This window comes from Anolis sagrei, chromosome 3, assembly GCF_037176765.1.
Source record: "Anolis sagrei isolate rAnoSag1 chromosome 3, rAnoSag1.mat, whole genome shotgun sequence".
NCBI classification, from domain to species: Eukaryota; Metazoa; Chordata; class Lepidosauria; order Squamata; family Dactyloidae; genus Anolis; species Anolis sagrei.
The window spans coordinates 209347028-209367508 of NC_090023.1; the positions used below are offsets into that span (position 1 = coordinate 209347028).

The window sequence follows — 20481 nt, forward strand, 5'->3', positions numbered from 1 at the left end:
TGAGTGGACCATTTTTAAAGTGTTAGCGACTCGAGATGCTCTATGTTTTGAATCAGTCATCAGATTGCTGATTGCAACGTTAGAAAAAATATAAGGATTTTAAAGAGAGAGGATTGTTGAAAGTTTTATGAATTTCTGAAAGAACACAAGGAACAGATGCTTGTCTTAGTTGTCAATTTGTTCAGAAAACATTTCAATTGTATTGACTGTACCTGTGCAGACTTTCACTCTTCATAAAAATTTTACAAGTTTTTATTTTACTCTCATGCAGTCTTACTTTTATAAACCAGTGGACATGAATATTAAACTTCACCCAGCTCTACAGATACTGTCAAATGATCACTATTTCCCCAAACAGAAGTATTTAAATATTACAGATTATAGGAAGAGGCTTGCAAAGTTTTCCAGAATTGGCAATTCATAGAATTACGCAGTGGGTTAAGCCCCTGTCCTGGAAGGACTGAAGACCAACAGGTTACAGATTCGAATCTGGGGAGAGCACAGATGAGCTCCCTCTATCAGCTCCAGCTTCTCATGCGGGGACATGAGAGAAGCTTCCTGCAAGGATGGTAAAACATCAAAACATCCAGGCAGCCCCTGGGCAACATCCTTGCAGACGGCCAATTCTCTCACACCAGAAGCAACTTGCACTTTCTCAAGTCGTTCCTGACATGACAAAAAAAAATTATGTATTTTTTTCTATCTATGTAGATTTTTATTTGAGACACTGATCAAGCTTTTTTTGGAACTGAAGCTAATTCCTATTCTTAAAAATGTTAAATGAGGTTTAATCAGCATGACATAGTTTATAACTTGTGGGTCGGGGGAGAGCTCACAGACCCAGAGCTGCTCTTGGGGACTCATCACACTTGAACATTTTTCCATTTCAATCCACTTTAAATGCTGTGACTGCCTCCTGCAGAATTCTGGGCTTGTTTAGGAAGGCCCAGAGCTTCTCTGGATGAGCAGTTTAAAGGTCCCTCCCTAAACTACAAGCCCCAGAATTCTGCAAGAGGCAATCACAGCATTTAAAGTAGATTAAAATGGAAAAATGTTCAAGTGTGATGAGTCCTTGGAAAGCAAAACCATTGCAATGGCAGGGAGCATCTTTGACTGCTGCAGGGAAAACCCTAACAAAGGGGGGGCACCTAAATAGCAGCTGGGGGGGGGGCAGAGTTGTCTTCTTAGAATTAACTACAGCCAGTCCCCAAATATCGAACATCCAACTTATAAACCACAGTAAAGAATGGGGGGGGGGGGGAGGTTGAGACAATGTACCCCTGGAAAGGAAAATTCACCCATGTAATGTTATCATGGGGGGAAAGTGTCTTCACTGAAGTATCCTTGTTCCCACAACAAGCCAAATTTTTCAAAATCCAATTATCACAGGGATAGAAAGCAAGGTGCAATCTTCTGAACAGGGGCACAGACCGCAAAACAAACACCACAGGGGTGTCAACCCTTATGCTATCCAAGGCAGATAGATAGATAGACAGATAGATAGATAGATAGATAGATAGATAGGGCTGGAGTTATACTTTAAAATGCATTTGTTAAAAACAAATTCAATGTAAGATCTGATTTGTAACTTGGGGACTGCCTGTATTTACAAGTAACTACTTGTACAACAATCATGAAAAGAATGTTACCTATGTTACCTAGCATTATCATCTTTTCCAGTGAATTTGAAGATGATGATGCTAGATAACTCTGAAGGCAGCAGGAAAACCAGAGAGCAGAACACAAGTGGGTTGATGAAATCACATCATGGCCACATTTACAAGAAATTAGTAGAGCCTTTAATAAAAAGGTGTCTTGGAAGTGTTCCAGTCTTACTGCTGCCCTAAATTAAAAGCTAACTTGACAAGAATTAGCAACAACAACAATATTCGTACCTTTAATGTTTGCAACACTTCTACAAATGACCATTGTACATTTGTAAACTATATACTTGCAGTTAATTACTTTTACGAATAGGCGAGCATAAATATTATAGCTCTTTGTCCCTTAGATTTTTTTCACATGTTGTTATATTACAATCTGTTAATTCAGTTAGCACTATTACAACTTAATGCATCCAAATGTTCAACACTTGTTAAGTTGCAAAATAATTGTTATTGTGACACAAATTTTACATAAGAAAAAGTAAACTAACATTTGTTGATTACATAAATTGTTCACCCTATTTGCTGTAATATGCCTATAAAAGGACTGGTATAAATCCAGTGCTTCCAGAAGTCCCATAAGTAGTTGAATAGGGTCTATTTGGATAACATTCCACTATCACATCATCTCAGTTTAAAGACAAAAGGTTTCTGCAAGGCGCCATGACTTATTGGAGATGATAGCTAAACAAACAGGATCATGAAAACCAAAGAGCAATCAAAAGAAGTCTAAAATTATTCAGAAACACCAATCAGAGTTGAGTAAGTTAAACAATCCCAATCTACAAACATCTCCAGATCACTATTAAATCCATCATTCCAGAATGGAGATACATTCAACGAACTCTAGTGACCAGATAAGGAGGGCATTAAAAGCAACCCAAAGGTCAACGGTATCTTTGAATGGAACCTCTGAAAAGGTTCACCTTTAACAGATAAAATTAACTTAAACATGTAGCCAAAACAACACATCAAAGCCTTGACCTCAATTTCAGAATCTGTAGAAAGACTATTCACCAATGGATGAACCAGTGAATGATGTTCACTGTCATCCAACTTGACAGAGCTGGTGCAATTTTGCCAAGAACAATGGGGAAATTGTAGTATCCCTATGTGCAAAATCAACAGAAATTTACTCAAAAGTCTCAATTGTAATTGCTACCAAGTACTAAATAGTGATGTGTATACTTATGCAACTAACAAGTTCCAATAGCTTGTAGCATTCTTTAAAAAAACATGGTACCAATCTATTTTTAAGAAATGAGTTGCTTTTCACAAGAACATAACTGTCATGATAACCAATTATTCTTTGGAAACTGGAATGAAAACTATACTTCATTTTTCCTCATCTTTACATACTCTTCTCCTTACTAGATTTCTAGAATTGTATCTATGGTTAACAGTTGAGAAACTGTCACAGATAAAATGAAGCCATTTCATGATTTCCAGAATGAAATATTTGTAACAAAAATAAATTACTGAACGTGATTGAAAATCAGTGAAATGAATAATTAATTAATTTGAATGCAAATGGATGAAATGCACAGAACAAAATGCAGTCATGTGGTTTAACAACTAAATGATTGTGTGTATCTAATTTAATTGTACTTTTCATTATACATTACGGTTAAAACCAAAATATGCAACAATGCCACTAGTGACAGACATGAGGCATCTAAATACTGATAATGCATTTGTTTCTATTCTCACCCACACAAAAGATGTAGTACAGGGTTTGAAAACAAAGTACTTACCAATTTCTGCAGGTAGTTGCTTGATTTTATTCTCCCGTATACTTAGCATTGTGAGCAATGACAAGTTTTTAATATCCTTTTCCACAGCTGTGATACGATTAAAGCGCAGATAAAGTGTGGTAAGGGAAGTTAGCCTGTATACCACTGGAGGGATTTCTCTGAGTTTGTTATGCCGTAGATCAACCATGCGAAGTTGCTTCAAGTTATCAAGAGAGTCAGGAAGGCTGGTGAGAGAGTTCTCACTCAGGGCCAGTGTCATCAGATTCACAAGACAGCCCACCTCAGGTGGTAGTGACTGCAGTTTGTTTCCATATAAATAAAGTTCTGTCAACTGTGTCAACTCTTTGACAGATGATGGGAGCAGATGTATTGACCTCTTGGCCAAGTCCAAGCGCACTGAATTTTCTTCCCGACATTTGTTTAGCTCTTTGATCACTTCGGCATTGCTGGATTTTTTACGAGCAGCTTGAGCTGGATTTGGTCGTTTTATTGTATTGTCCACTGAAAAAGCCACCCCTGGCTGTGCACTGCTGGCATCTTTCTTCCCATCTTTGGCTTCTTTCCCTTTGGTCTTAGGCTCTTTCTCTTTACCCTCCTTCCCAAAACCACCAGAGGCCTTTGCTTCTTTCTCCTTTTCTTTTGCTGAAGACACTTTGGAGTCCTTCTCCTTACAATCTTTTTCTTTGCCTAAACTGCTACTCATGGTTCCTTAGTTTAACCAACACTACATAAGATCCAATTTGAAATTTAGTTGATAAAATGCATTCGCCACCCAAAAAAAAAAAATTCAAATCCTAGAGTAATTCATTCACTGATGAAAAGCCTGAAAGACCTTGGCTAAAAGCAGCACATTTGATGGCAGGGTTGTCTGCTACATGTTGATTTCAGCGGTACTCTCTCCCAGCTTTCATATCAGAAGAGGCAGCTGTTGGTACTTAGATAATCAGTGGATCTCTAGCTGTAGTAAAGATACAAGAAGCAGATATTAATACATGGTTAATTTTTTCCTACTAACATAAAGGATTTACATTGGAAACACAGAAAGATGTTCCATAAATCTCATTAGTTACTATGCAAAATCAACATCTATCTAATTAGCAAAACATATACAAGCTTGTTTAGAATTAGTAATACTCAGTGGTAATATCTGATCAACACTGATGGATATATAATGATTACAGAGAGGATTATAGTATCACAAGACCATCCTCCCAAAACAAAGAATTCCCCTTTCTCCCATATAAAAAATACTGCTTCATAAGTAGAATGTATAGATATTAACAGTAAGACCTACATACCCTAAAGCAGTGGTTCCCAACCTGTGGTCCATGGACCACTAGTAGTGCGCAAGAATGAAAATATGATCCGCAGCCTCATTATTACTACACTGTTGCCTCAAACACACGTAGCAATGAGAACTATTGGTCTTGCAAAACCCTCTTATAGTGCCAAGACAACAGGAATGTCAGGAGTGGAGAAGCTGTCTACCCACAAAAGATTACTACTACCACATCAGCTCTAGATTATTAAATATGGTTTTCTGCACGCGAGCAGATGGCGACTACTGGATGGCATATGTTCTGTATCAAAAAACTAGAGTTGATGTGGTCTATCCAATGCAATTTTATGAATCAGCACCACAAATAACCAAACCAAATCTAAAGTTGGCCAAAAATAGATTCATGATCGTTTTGATACTAATCTTGGAAAGTGGTCCCTGGTCAAGCAGTCCCTGGTCAAAAAAGGTTGGGAACCACTGCTTAAACGAACCAGATCTCTCTGATCTAGCACAGTCCGCCCTGGCAGGTACTTGGATGAAACTATTAACATAAAGTAAGTGCTGTAGAAAGGACTTGGCTAAACCATCTACTTCTTTGCTAAGAAAATCCTATGAAATCCATGAGGTTGCCATAATGCGACAGTCATCTTAATGGTTCATAAACATACTCATGAACATAATTCATTTAAAAACAGAAGTAAAAGTGAGATGAGAAACTTATCAGGAAATATTTAGATATTACCACTCCACATCTATTAACAATTCAAAAGATTCTACATTTCAAGTGTTTTCAAGATTTGCAATCCCTACATTATACATATTCTATCTCCATGTGATGGCAAGTCTGTCACAGAAATGACTGTTTATGGACAGAGCCATTTTATTAGAATGTTCACAATAAATGTTTTTAGTTAGTACAGATTTCAGCAACCAATGTGTAAATCAACTTTTAGACTCAAATCCTTTTTTCTAATCTGCATTATTACACTTCTGGAAATTGGAAACAGTAGACCACCTGGTTCCTCAGCATGTACATGTCTTAGCTCTTTATCACTGTTGTCATAGGAATGTGTGGTGCATTGCAATTCTGCATAAGCTGTTAAACCTTGAGAGCCATAAATTGCTATGAGTGATGGTCTTAACTCCCATCTGATAACAGCTACATTACAAAAATATTAGCTCTGAGATATTGGTTGATATATGAGAAAGCAAGCAAAGGTTAACATGTTTTCAAAACCAAGTTATACTAATTTCAGTTAAACACATTCGGGTTAAAGAGAGAGATGTGTTAGAGAATATGAGGAGCAAAACTAATTCATACAATCATACAGTCAGTCATACAATCAACTGGAATTTTTCAGTTACACTCTTTTTTCTACACTACTTCTAATGTTACACATTTTCATCTGATTGTCTCCTTAGATTTCTTCTAAAAGAAATGACTTCAAACATTGCAGCTTATCTGAGACAGTTGTTCTAATAATTTCCTGATTATTTTATTGCTCATTTGTATGCAGTTCAATATACATTCTGAAATATGGTCACATGAACTTTATACAGTATTCTAACTGTAGTCACACCTTAGATCTCGAATCATAGATTTTGAATTCTCTCCCAAGTATCACGGGATTAAAAGAAGAATATGTGTACTATTAGAGCACATAATATAATGTAATCATGTGCAAAAGACCAGCGTTGTGTACATTAAGAATCCACTTCTACAACCGATGAACCAGATTTACAATTTCATCCAGCCTTAGTCCTAACTACAAAAGTCCAGAGAAATTGATAGAAATTAAGTTTGTTGTGACTATTTATTTATTATTTGCTTAATTTATACCCCGCCTTTCTCCCTGTGGGGACTCAAGGCAGCTAACAATCCCTCACTTTAGTCATAGTTTAAAAGGTTACCTTCCTGCCAAAGTGGTACGTATTGATCTACTCACATTTGAATGTTTTCGAACTGCTAGGTTGGCAGAAGCTGGGCTAACAGCGGGAGATCACCCAGCTCCCCGGATTCAAACCGCCAACCTTTTGGTCAGCAAGTTCAGCAGCTCAGTGGTTTAACCCACTGTGCCACTGGGGGCTTCTAAAAAGTGCAATACAAAAACTAAAAAGCAACAAAATAATACAGCGTGGATTAAAATATAATACATACACTTTAAATTACCTTTAAAACTCACACCCCCCCCCCCTGCCAAATCCCACCCAGCAGCACACCCCTTATTCTTCCCCAAATGCCTACTGGCAGAAGGAGGTATTGACATCTCATTCACTTCCGGTGGTCTTCTTAATGTTGGATTTAGCTCTTAGAATTAGCTCTTCTTGAAGAGTTCCCAGCAATTTAAATCACTTTGAGGAGAATCTCAACAAATGCACATAATGAAAAAACTCTTCCCACATTTTCCAAAGGCCTTCCTTATTGTTGGAGATTGAAATCATAGTAAATTGTCCCTTCCTGCACTCCCACATATAGACTTATTCTACTTCTCAAAATTATTCTGACTCCCAAGTATGTATGAATTAAAATTTTATGCCAATTTATTATGCTTTAATATGAAATGATCTAAGTGGTCCCATTACTTTTATTTATCTGCTGAAATTAAGTTCCTGAGGTTGGATTTAATCCATAATTTCCAGGATTGATGAAAGGCTGGTGAGAAGCCTGTACTGAACAGATACTACACTTAAGCTTCTTCCTATCTGCAAACAAAGATATTGTTCAATCAAATCTATGATCTTCCCCTCAAGAAACACTGATCCTTCTGTGGTGTTCTACTGTTTTTTAAGAGTTATGGAACCATAGAACAGGGGAACAATAGTAAGGAAATTGAGATGTGGGGAGGTTTTTTAAAAACCCAAGTAAAAATTCTGGAAAGCTATGAAAAGGTAACTATGGAAAGGTAACTATGCAAAGACATTATCTACAAAACTCATTTTATAACTGACCTTGCTATTGTAACTCAAGGACAAGTGGAGACTTGGTTATGGAAAAACATGGATCTGTTCATAACAAATGTTTAACATTTTGCATAGCAAGCCTTTCAAATTTTTAACCCAAAAAACCAATGTGCAGGGATGCCACTGTTCTCACAAAACACATTTGCTGTGATTGCATTACTATCTGAAAAGATTTCCTATATACTACCTTGAAATTATAACCCAGTGCTATACTTGGAATTTCTTAAAAGCAAGTGATTGATTAAAGTACTATGGTTTCTTTTTCCAGGTTTAGGAGAGCCAGGTTTTATTAGTTATGAGCTCTATAGTAGAAAAGAATGAAATAAAAACACTGCTCTTCACCAGCATGGCTTCCCAGGAGCAGAGAACACAGTCACAAAAGGACACACAATGGGTTTCTGTCGCTAAGCAGGGATTCAAATATGGACTCCGGTATCATAGTACAACATTTAAACAACTAAGCTACTCTGGCTCTTAAGTCCCATTAAATTTTTTCAGCAGATAGAACTCCGCAAACAGAATCCTGTTTTCCTAGCATATCTGCTATAAAATGCCTAATTCAATGCTTTTATTAGAGTCAGTTCTGGATTATAAATACTGTAAAATTTTGGCACCTTGTATTTTTTGCCTGTAATTGTATACTTGAAAGTCACTAAGTTATACTTCTCAGAAAGTAAGGATAAATATGAACAAGGAAATGTTTTCCGCTCATGTCTGAACAAGAAAAGTAGAGTATCCATATATTAATAGGAAAGAACAAACAGAAGCTGACACAACGAAAGTGGGCACACCCTTTGTGTCTATATTCTATCTAGATTTCTGCTGTTAATAAAAGACAAATTCTCAAAAAAGGAAAATGATGTAGCATTTCTATGAATGGCTGGCAACTGTTTCTAATTATTAAAACAAGAAATCCCTTCATCTGAGATCAACACATTTTATCATGGCATAAGCTTTTGTGGACAATAGCCTGTAATGCATTTTCTATATTTCAGATGCAAGACCCGTTACTAGTTTTCTTACAACAGACCAGCATAATGTACTATTCTAAAAATTGCTCCACTTCTTAAATTTAACTTGAAATACACACCAGTTCCAATTGTCCTAGGGGTTGTTTTTATTTTACAATCTCTATTTTGGGAACCAAATGAATAATCTTTGCAAAAAATGCTAAAATCCCTCCTTTGTGCATATCAGACTTTTTACAAGTGGGTTTTAGGTTCAGAAATCCATAGTATTTCTAGAAAGCTACTTCATTCTGTATAGCAATCATGCCTGTTACGTAAACATATACTGTAAAAAGTATCACCAGGAATACTGAGGACATGCTGAGGAAATTATGGCCAACATAATGGTTTTGCATATATGTAGCAAATGTTATCTCCATATAAAGAATCTAAAAGAAAAGGTCATCACTAGAGAACTTTGCACATAAATTATTTACCCATATGGATGTTACATCACAATTTCTGTAACAATAAAGAAACGGGTGTGAAACCAGCTTGAGTGTTGAACTATAACTCTGGAGACCAGGATTTGAATACCCGATTGGCCATGAAAACCATTGAGATGTCCTAGATGTGGCTTGCATTAGGGTTGCCATAAGTTAGATATTTCTTGAAAGCCCACAACAACAGGTGATGATGGAGATAATGAAGGAAGAAAACAATAACACCATGTAACACGATTTTTGTTCCTGGGTTATAAATGTCATTTCCTAATTGGTCCTATCATAAAAACATGGAAAGGGTTTATTCAGACTTTGGTTTTGCAGGACATCCTGCAGCACATTTTGCTATAGTTTTTCAATTAATATTTCATCAAGTCTCAACCAATTCAACGTAGTTTGTGGCAGCCACAAAAACGAAGTTTCTGGAGTATAACAACTATTTTCAAAGTACGTATATTTTAATGTTAACTCATGTTATTAGTGTTATCATGTCTTAGTGGATTATTTCATTCTGTTTTCATTTCAATGCTTAATTCTTTTGTTGTAAGTTTACTGTGATTATTGTGTATTACTTTGCTTTTGATGTGTCTGTATTATTTTGGGCATTGAATGGTTGCCATTTTTTTCTGTGTGTAAACTGCCCTGATTCCCTTCGGGGAGAGAGGGCAGCCTAGAAATTAAGATGGTGATGATGATTATTATTGTTACTATCATATAAGTACTGCAAGAATAACACTTTCAAACCAAGAACAGAAAACTTTTCAAATTTTGTTACATAATATAATAACTGGAACATAGGTGCAAAAAACTGACCATTCTGGCAAGATGCAATAAACCATAGTGTGGTCTGTTGAAATCTGGACATAAGAATCTGTATGTATATACAAAATAGGCTATAATTTCATCTATGGTTTGATGCCTTGTGAACTCTAGCTTATTTAAACTCTGGCATCTGAATCCAGAACCCTCACTTGTTTCATCAAAGTCTGCCTTGAAGCAGAAGTAGCTGGCAATAACATCACTACTATTTTGAACAAAATTAGAGATTATAGGATGACCTTACATCTTGAGGCTCAGTAAACAAAAGAGAAATACGGGTTCCAAGTGAAGATTCAATGGCAAACTGACATCCCCACCAGTTCTGCCTGACACAAGAAGGTTTTGGTGTAATTATCACCAGTTTGGGGGTAGGACAATCTGGCTAGCAAAATTTTCCCGGACTACAGAAAAGCTTGCCCCAAATCCTGTGAATGCTGTAGTTGGGTGCAACCAGAGAAGAGAGCTTGGGAGTAATATCTGGCTCAACCACTAAAGCAAGCAATTCTCCCAGCCAGCATGGCCAACTGCTGCAATTGGTAGGATAGGATAGGAGCTGCAGGCAAACACATTTAGAGGGTGAAGGATGGTGCACGAAGAAACTTGTTTTAAATGGTCTACAAGTTTGAGTTAAGCATCTGAATTCTCATCTAAGCACAGTATTTAGACATATTTTACACAGAATAGTCTTTAGTATTGCACTGGAGACCTCCTTCACAGCTGTTCAATGATCGTCCTTTGGGCCAAAATAGCTCATGTTGCTTAAAAACCTTATTGCTGACTTTTAGGAAAAGCACAGGTTTTACACAGCACATTTTTTCACTTGGCCTTTAGTATTGTTAATTATAGTAGTGAATGCATTTTGGCCTGACCGCTATAATCTCCAAGTGAGCTTTTAGACTGTTTTTAATCTACTTTTATTGGTGCTATACACCATCAGCCTCAAAAGGTGGTATAGAAAGGTTTTTAATAAAGCTAAGACAAAATAAATGGTGTCATGAGAAACTCAGCAATATCCAAAGATCTTGTTCCGAGTGTAGCTGAGGGCTTAAAAATCTTTTCACAACAGATTCTTCTACGACTGTTACGATGTACCACGTTTTAAAACAGAATAAACGTGTTCAGTGACATTTCTACTGTGGGGAAGGAGGAAAAGCAAGTCCTCTTACCATATGCCAGTTAGATATTTCATTCTTCAGAATACTGAAGACGTCCAAAAATACAAAAACCATATAATATAAAAGCCATATGCTTCTGAATTAAGAAAATGTTCCACAGGTTTATCAACTTAAAAACTGGACACATAAATCTAAAATCATTTTATTATCTGGTCATACATAATATAGTTCTTAATAGTTTCAGGTTTCTAAATTAATCAGGATGGAAACCGCAGAGTGAATATCAAAAATTCATAAATACTTCTTAGTTAAAAAATAATTTGAATGCATGGATCTACATTAACATCTTTGTACTTCTCTTTGTATTTATAATTAATATTTCACGGAGAAATTATAAATGCCCTGACAAAAAGCAACTTTTCCACTGCCTCAACATATTTTCTAAATTAATTTTCCAAATTAAATGGAAAAAAGATAAGCTCTTGCTTTAAAAAAAACTCTATGAAATACAAGGAATTACCCTAATTTGACAAGTGACTTGAAAACACTTACACACACACACATTTGTACGCACATTATTCATATCTTGTCAGAAATCTAGCCAGTGGAATTTCATGATGTGCTCAAATTTAACTTTATACCACAAACAGGGCAGCAGAGAATATGACTTTATTAAAAATTACTTGCACAGATAAGCAGCCTTTTTTTTTCTAATTGTAGGCAACTGAAAGCTGTGTTCCTGGAATCCTCCCTACATAATCTGAAAAGATCCCAAAGGCAGTGGTGACCATCCCAGAATTAGGCAGGAACACCTCCTTCTACTACTAAGAAGAAGGAGAAGCTAGCATAAACTCTAATTAGGCATTTCTCCCGCTCCTACTCCTACACATAACTATGTTAGAATTGCAGCAGATCACCACAAGAAGCTGTTAATACAACTTTCATGACCACAGTACATTTAACTCTGTAGTTCTCAACCTGTGGTTCCACAGGTGATTTTGCCTACAACTCCCAGAAATTCCAGACAGTGTACCAGCTGTTAGGATTTCTGGGAGCTGAAGGCCAAAACATCTGGGGACACATGGGTTGAGAACCACTGCTTTAACTGATTACAATAAAATAATCATATTCAAGCCTCAAAAAATCAGTTTTCTTAAAAAAATCTAAGTTTACTAGGTAATTTGACATTTATATGGCACTTTGGAAGATGCAAAGCGTCACACTTTCTCAGTATTCTTTCCAGTGACTTAGTAAGATAACTCAATATGGTTTTTGGTGGTGTGTGCCTGTAAGTAGTTTCCTATTTATGGTGACCTTAAGGGGACTTTATCATGGCGTTTTCCTGGCAAAATTTGTTCAGAGAGGTTTTGGGGGTTTTTTTGCCTTCCTCTGAGATTGAGGAAATAAGACTTGCCCAAGGAAACACATGAGAAAGTGGTGATTCAGAACTTAGTCTCCAGAGCCCCAGTTCAATGCTCAAGCCACTACACTATATTGGGTCGTAAGACAATATCAGAACACAGAACACCATAAATATGATTGCTAGTGGTTATTTTGCGCTGAATTCTGACAACCATCTTCTCCCTTTAAGGAAAATCACAATCTCCTTTAAAAAAAAATACGTTTTTTTATTGCAGACACAGGTAGAATAATATCACAATCGATCACCATTTCAGAATACATATCAAATTTTATTTTCTTAGTGTTCTTATCCTTGCCTATTCCACCTTTATCTCCAACTTGTGTCTATCAATTTTACACCCCTCCCCACACCCTCTGAGAACAGTACTTGCCTTCATTCAAATATTATGTTAATTGAACAATAGCAGAAAGAGAATGGTTACATTCTTTATATTTTTCTTTTCCTTCGACTTTATCAATCTTCCCCATTTCAGAACCCAATTCTTCTTGATTTGGCATGATATATTTTTGGCTCTTCTTTCAAGGATGTAGTCCTGGAGAATAAAGTCTGATAGGTATCCATACTATTTTTTCAATTCCCACTTTCTGTGGTCTTTCCACACCAAGGCCATAGTTGCTTGGGCAGCAAGTATCATGTATTTTATAATTTTCCCCCAATCTTTGGTGTTTTTGTTCTATCACAATCTCATGTTCACTTCACATCAATCTGTAGGAGGAGTGTGACATAGCACATTCTTCCCTTCCCCAATGCTGCTGCATGAAGACTTTACATGATGATGTGGGAAAGACGATGTGTCAACAGCAATGGCAAAACTTTAGTAAGATTATAGTTACACAGACATGTGTGTATACATATATGTTTGCAGGGAACTGTTGGCTCAATATTGTTCCATGAGAGAGTGTTGAATCCAGTGTTTATAGCAGAAATGACTTGCCATTAACTAAGGATGTTTAACTCTCTAATATTATTCTGACTCACCCCATAATTGGCAATACTATTACATCACCTCTATTATGGTGCAAAAAATGTATTATATGCTAAAGATTTTATGTTTTTATATACCATGTAGGAGGACTTAAAACAATCACAGCCTCACAAGTCTCCCAGCCCCCTCAAACCTGTCCTCTCAAATGCTCAAACCCATTTCTTCCTCATAATATTTTCTGTGTCAATCACATCAAACTACTCTCAACTTTCCTCCAACCCCATTTCCTGTCCCCCAAAATGCAAAAGAAGATATCATCATTGGTATTGGTAGCCTTTTTTCAGAATTCTGATTATTCAAAAAAAAATCAGAAAACTAACAGCCGCTCATACAGCCTATTTTACATCACAAAGTGAGCAAAGATGCTTATCACCGTAAGGACTATTACACTTTCTTCTCTACATCTACAATATTTCATAAAATAAAACAACTGCTAAATGATTGCCGCTATAAAAATCTATCAACTTTAATCAACTCAAGTCTACTCCAAGCAGTTGAAAGTGCAACATTATAGAATTACCAGGGAGCAACTTCATTTACTTTTTTGAACACAGAGAAGATACCCTATGACAAGATGTTACAGCTTTTATTTAAGGACAACATGATGACAGCACTTTTCCTGTCATTGTTCTACCTTTTAGAATTCTGAAATTTGTAGTTTCATGGGAATGCTTTAGTTTTCCATCCAAACTACAAACCCAAGGATTTTTCATAATGCAGTATGGCAGTTAAATTGGTGTCAAAGTGCTACAACTGTGTATATTGCGATGAAACCTAAAGCACCTTCTTTTTAAACTACTAAAACTGAAAACTTTGTTACAGGTATGGCATATTACATTCCTATAATCAACAACCAAAATAAATAGTTTTTTCTCTCCTAGGTTTTTCTTTTGCTCCTAATACTGAAACACAGGCAATATCTAAAAATGAGCAAAAGTAAACACAGCACAGTGGAACCCCTGGTGGTGCAGACGGTTAAACCACTGAGCTGCTAAACTTGCTGACTGAAAGGTTGGTGATTTGAATCTGGAGGGCGGGGTGAGCGCTCACTGTTAGCCCCAGCTTCTGCCAACCTAGCAGTTCAAAAACATGCAAATGTGACTAGATAAATAGGTACCGCTCAGGCGGAAAGGTAATGGCGCTCCATGCAGTCATGCCGGCCACATGACCTTGGAGGCATCTACGGACAACGCTGGCTCTTCAGCTTAGAAATGGAGATGAGCACCACAGAGTCGGATGCGACTGGACTTAATGTCAAGAAGAAACCTTTATTTTTAAACATAGTACAAAGCTCACAGTGATGAAACAGTGAGTTAGCGCTCAAGTTTCACAGAACACTTTCTCAGACTAAGGATAAGAAGATATTGCTAGGTAGCAAAACGCATGGAAGGCAACTTCTGAGGTCAAAACTGTTTATCTCTATCTAACAGAAACAATATGTTTTTGCATTTCTTCCTCATCAATGGCTTTCTTAATTTTTATTCTCTCTAAGTGGTCTGCTGAAAAATGTATTGTCAACAATAACCTTTTAAAAATATTTTAATAACCCCCTTTTTAAATATTCCAAGATTCTTTCAAATGTAAAGTAGCTGTGTTGAGTGGCTAACATATATTTGTAGTACACATATATGCAAATAATATTTTTAGAAATAAAAATATTTTTAAAAATTGGTTACTACTAACATCTATTTGGACCAAATATAAACATTAACAAGATGATGCTGAAGAACCCATTTTTTCCACTAAAAAAAACAAAAAAAAAAACCCAGTATATAAATGATAAAATACGGAATAAGAACTTGAGAACTTCTCGTTTTGGATTTAATAATAATAATAATAACAACAACAACATTGGAAGGTCTATCAGAAGGTCCAATGTGTTCAAGTCTACCATCTAATTGGAATGCAAATCTGAAACAAGGACATTTTAAAGCATCTTCAAAAAGGATACTTGCTACAGTAATTAGCAAGTCAGAATAGAATGGAGAGTTGCCAGGGAAGCAAAAGATCCATCTGTATGAAAAAAATACTACATTATACTGCTGGCATCCAATGCTAAAGAAGATGAACAAGACCTGAACAAACAGCTAAATATAGCCGTTGGAGACTGACTGTACCAGGAATGGGCTACAGGGGAAATGGTGGGGGCCAGTTTAACAACTCTATGCCCTAAGCAGGCAGTACCAGTAGGTCAAAAGCATCATTTTCCTCCCTATATATATTTCCAGGCACTTTTTCACCCCCAAAAGCCTCCAAGCTCAAAAGGACTGAAAAACATATTACATTCTCCCAGACTCCCAAGTCTTGATAAGACACCAGAAGCCAAAAAAGGGCTAAAATATCCAAAATGTAAATTGGAAGCTATATCACTTCCAGTTTTGATTTCAGTCTATTTGGCCTTTTTAAAAACCTCTCAGCAGTTTTCAATCTAATGGGGGGCTAAGCCACTGTATTTTTGTCCTTCTTTTGAGTCATTTTGAGGATCTGGGGTGAAATCAGCCTACAATATTTTTCAATTAGGGAGGTTAGAGGACCTCTGCGGTTCATAGGCTGCACTTTTGAGCACCATATACTTTCCAATTAATAGTACCAACAGAAGAAGACTCGCTGAATGTTACTTATGCATATGAACAGGGTATTTACCTGTAACTGTGATCATTCTGCCAACTCACACACATGGGGTTATCAACTACCATATTATTCAGAACCTTGTAGAGATAATATACAAACATTTCGGTAGTAGCTCTGCCTATCCCCCTGCATCCCACAACACCATACTAGTATGCTTCCTGCCTAAACCCTCAATTCCTTAGATGCTGAAGCAAGGATCTAAAGACAGACAGAACACAACAAAGGGAGAATGGGTGGGGTTGTATCGGTTTACAGGTGAACACTTAAAGAACCACAGTTCCAGGTAAGCAACCTGTTCTGCTTCATTGTCTCTATGACTCATACAAATGTGGAGATTAGCCACATAAGGAGTGTTATGCCACACAGGAGAAAAGCACCACACACAAATGCAGCCTCTGTCAGAGACACAGTGCCCAGCCTGTAAGTTTAATGCCCAAGGTTGGTACTTCATAGCAGCTCTACAGATGTCGTGCAGTGGTATCTCTCTCTCTCTCTCTCTCTCTCTCTCTCTCTCTCTCTCTCTCAAAACAAAAATACAACACCATCATCATCACAATGAGTTCTCATTCAGACAGGAAGTTGCTTTCTTGTAAGTTTGAAAATCAGGTGACTAGTACCCACAACTCCATTGGATAGTTTTGAGACAAGACAGGAAACCCTTCTTGTTGTACAACTAGTGCACAAAGAGTTGCAATGATTTCCAGAAAGGGACCGTATTTAATTAAAAGGCCAGAATATCCAAACTGTGAAGAACACCTTTCAAATCTGCAGGCACTGCAGCTATATGAATTAGAAAAAAACTTACTTTTCTTCTTTGTTTACTGAAATGTAATTTTCGTGACGTTTTAAAATGCACAGTATCCATAGTTATCAAATTCAGCTTGGCATAGTACACCAGCTATTTGGAGCTAGTCTCTACAATTGTGTATACAACTTCATTTTTTTCATGTAGACCAAATCAATGAAAGATTTGTTCATAATTTCTTAATCACCTGCACAAGGTAAGGCAAAAGTGGAAGAAAAGCCAGAGATGGAGCTTTACTCCGTACGTGGGTTCTGATTGTGGAACCTGCAGACTGAAAGACCAGACCAGGTGAAGCACATGGTCCGCACAAGTTCTGCCCTGCAGTTGCAATAAAAACAATGCACTCTATAGGCGCAAATAACCCCATGAAGAAACCATTGATTCAATGGTTCTATTCTAGTTGGGAGTAGCAACAGGATTTAAGTCTCCATAGCCTTGTTCTATCATACAAATATTCTTCCTCCAATATACTCAAGGTACAAAAAGTATGTCACTCAAACCCTTCTTTCTGGAACTACATTAATGCAGTACTACATCCAGAACTTCCAAATTTGTTCACCACTACAAAATTAATAGAGCGCTCATGACATTCAATACCATGCACATACTAGAAATACGTTATAATTCACAAATAGCACAAAGTACACAATCTCAGAGAGGGCCAAAATTGTGTAGCTAAACTCTGGGAGATCAAGTTTGGAATTTCTCCTTAGCCACAAAAAACGAGTACGTGACCTTCAACAGACACACTCTCTGTGTCACAGAGCAAACCTACTGTGATGAAATCTTGCCAAGAAAACCCTGTAAGAGGCTTGCCATAAGTTCATCTGAAGGCATATAAACAACTGTATTTTGGCTCTCCCCTCTGAAGGCAGACTGATCTCACATACCCTTGCCCCAGGCCCCATGGGTACTCCCACAAATCTTACATTTATGTTGCCAGAGATTCAGTGTCAAGAAAGACTTGATGGGTCTGAACAGGATGAGGTGTGGGAAAATCAGGGGAGACTTTGGATGTGAAGGATCCAAAGCCTTTAAGTCTCCAAATGTGACCATTAAGCCCCAAATAAAGGAGTTGACTCCAGCCTGAACTCATGTCAAAAAATATCCCTTTGCTTGAAATGGAAAGGAAACAGTTCAACATAAAAACAAAACCAAATGAGGAACTATAACAAAAACCACACAGAACCTCCTTCTTTTCCTTCCTGTCAGCAGGACCTAGCTGGGCTTTTCATCTACCTTCAAAACTGCTGTCCATGCTATGCTGGATTGTTCCGAGAAAGAGTGAAGAAGATATAAAGAAAAATCTGAAGCAGAAAGTTACCTTATCACATTTTGGAAAATGAAATATTTTACTGTAATGCCTACAGATTTTCCCCAACATTTTAAATACTAAATAGACTATAGAGCACAAGGTGGACCAAAGTATACACAAGAAAGTCATTCTACTAATTTTTTGAAAAGAAATTTGCCCGTTTTGTATTATTATTATTATTATTATTATTATTATTATTATTGTCGTGTCAGGAGCATCCTGTTGTGAGAGAATTCGCCGTCGCCCAGGGGACGCCTGGATGATTTTTGATGTTTTATCATCCTTGTGGGAGGCTTCTCTCATGTCCCCGCATGAGGAGCTGGAGCTGATAGAGGGAGCTAATCTGCCTCTCCCCGGATTTGAACCTGCGACCTGTCGGTCTTCAGTCCTGCCAGCACAGGGCTTTATTATTTACCGCATTTATATCCCACCCTTCTCACCCCAAAGGAGACTCAGGGCAATTCACAACAAAGGCACAATTTGATGCCTTGAGCACATACAAAAATAAAACAACATATACTTTAAAATCACATAATTAAAACATACTACTTAAAATAATTACGTAAAATCAAAAGAGTCCAAAAGCATATTCCAGGAGCCATTCCTATTGTCATTTGCATTGTTCATTATTGTACAGAGAGATCATTGTTGCACTGGGAATCATTGTATAAAGCCTTGGTCCCACAATCATGTCTTCACTTTCTTCCTGAAGGTCAGGAGAGAGGGGGCTGATCTAATTTCCCTGGGGAGGGAAATTGCTGAGAGGCTACCACCAAAAAGGCCCTGTCTCCCACCAGTCATGCCTGCGAGGGCGGTGGGATCGAGAGCAGGACCTCCCTGGACGATCTTAACCTCCAAGATGGCCCTAAATGCAGAACCAAATGCCATCTTGTTCAAAAATATATGCATTTTCATCATGCAATATGCTATGTGAAAGAAAAAATGTGCAAAGAAAATGACAGAATTCTACAATGTAAACTAAAAGGTGACTAAAAGGTGCAACAGAAGCAGAACCAAAAATATTTAAGATGAAAATCAAAGAGCCACAATGAACACAAGATTAACAAATGCGGACTTCTTGGCCAAAACGTTTCATTATGAAATTTTTGCTTCACATTCGTATCAATTTTCTATAACTTTTGACCTAAATATCATATGCTGGTATCAGTCCAAGATGCTGAAATTCAACACATGCCTTACCAGAAGAATTTGGGGACCCTTGCCTTGCAGCTTTATTAGTAGTTGAAGCTATACCTGTTAACAAAATGTCTTTACCAAGCATTTCTGAACATTTGTGTATGGCCACTAGTTATGTGTAACTTCAAGTTGTAGTTGATACTTGACAGTTATTTGCAATGTTGCATGTATATATTGGCTAAACCAAACTACATACTACATTTGAGGTTCACAGTAAACTTTAGAATTATGTTTGAGAAAAGACAGAGTGGATAAAAGAAAACAAACATGACAAAGTAATGAGTACCAGATCACAGAGAATGAGAAAAACCAGTGGTGAAGGAAACACAGACAACACAGAACATCTAAGAAATAGACACTGTCTAACTAATATAAACACAGTTATTAAATAGTACTTCACTAAAATGTTCCAAGCAGCTTGGAGAAACAAAATAACATGCAGTTCCAATACAGCCTTTTTATAGCATACATTAACACAATATCTCTCTTATTACTTGAAGAGCAGAAATCCCGAAGCCCTCATTTTATAAGCCAACGTATGTTTTCACTTATCAAAATTCATCTTTAGGTTCACTTTTTTTTGTTGGCAATTTGTGTGTGTGTGTGTGTGTGTGTGTGGCTGCTGTTCTCATCTATATATAAAGAACAGAGAAATTAAGAATGTGGTTCTTAGAGGAGGAAGCTATTCAGGGTTATCATTGCTGGACATGCAGAAAAATAAAACAGAACCCAGAATTCATTACTAATGGTTGTTAAGCCATTCATCTATGAACAGAGGGATGATAGTCCCAAGAAGTATAGCCTGACTGAACAAACATGGCATGCTTGAAAAGCCACTACAATTTTTTAAAAGCCACTCACCCAAATTCTTTTTTTTTTTTTAAAAAAAAGGATACCTAGCATATGTACAAGACAGCCCTTTTCAATGGCTTGCAAATTATCTAGATGTACCATTGCTCCAGTCTTCCAGTACACAATATAAACTTCTAGAAAGGAAACTGGAATAATTGGGGTCACAGATCATATAAGCTCGACTGTACAAATTTCCCGTTTCACAGAGTGCAGGCAATGCAATGCACATAA

At 37.0% G+C, this 20481-nt stretch overlaps 1 protein-coding gene across 2 annotated transcripts in view; it reads right to left on the minus strand.

Annotated features, from left to right (window-relative positions):
- The window catches only part of SHOC2 (SHOC2 leucine rich repeat scaffold protein), a 69229-nt gene that overhangs the window by 25998 nt on the left and 22750 nt on the right, over nucleotides 1-20481 (minus strand). For both annotated transcript variants that reach the window (XM_060768398.2, XM_060768399.2), the window contains exon 2: nucleotides 3419-4376. In XM_060768398.2, coding sequence (XP_060624381.2) covers nucleotides 3419-4121 — 703 coding nt within the window. In that variant the 5' untranslated portion in view covers nucleotides 4122-4376. The remainder of the gene's footprint in view (nucleotides 1-3418; nucleotides 4377-20481) is intronic.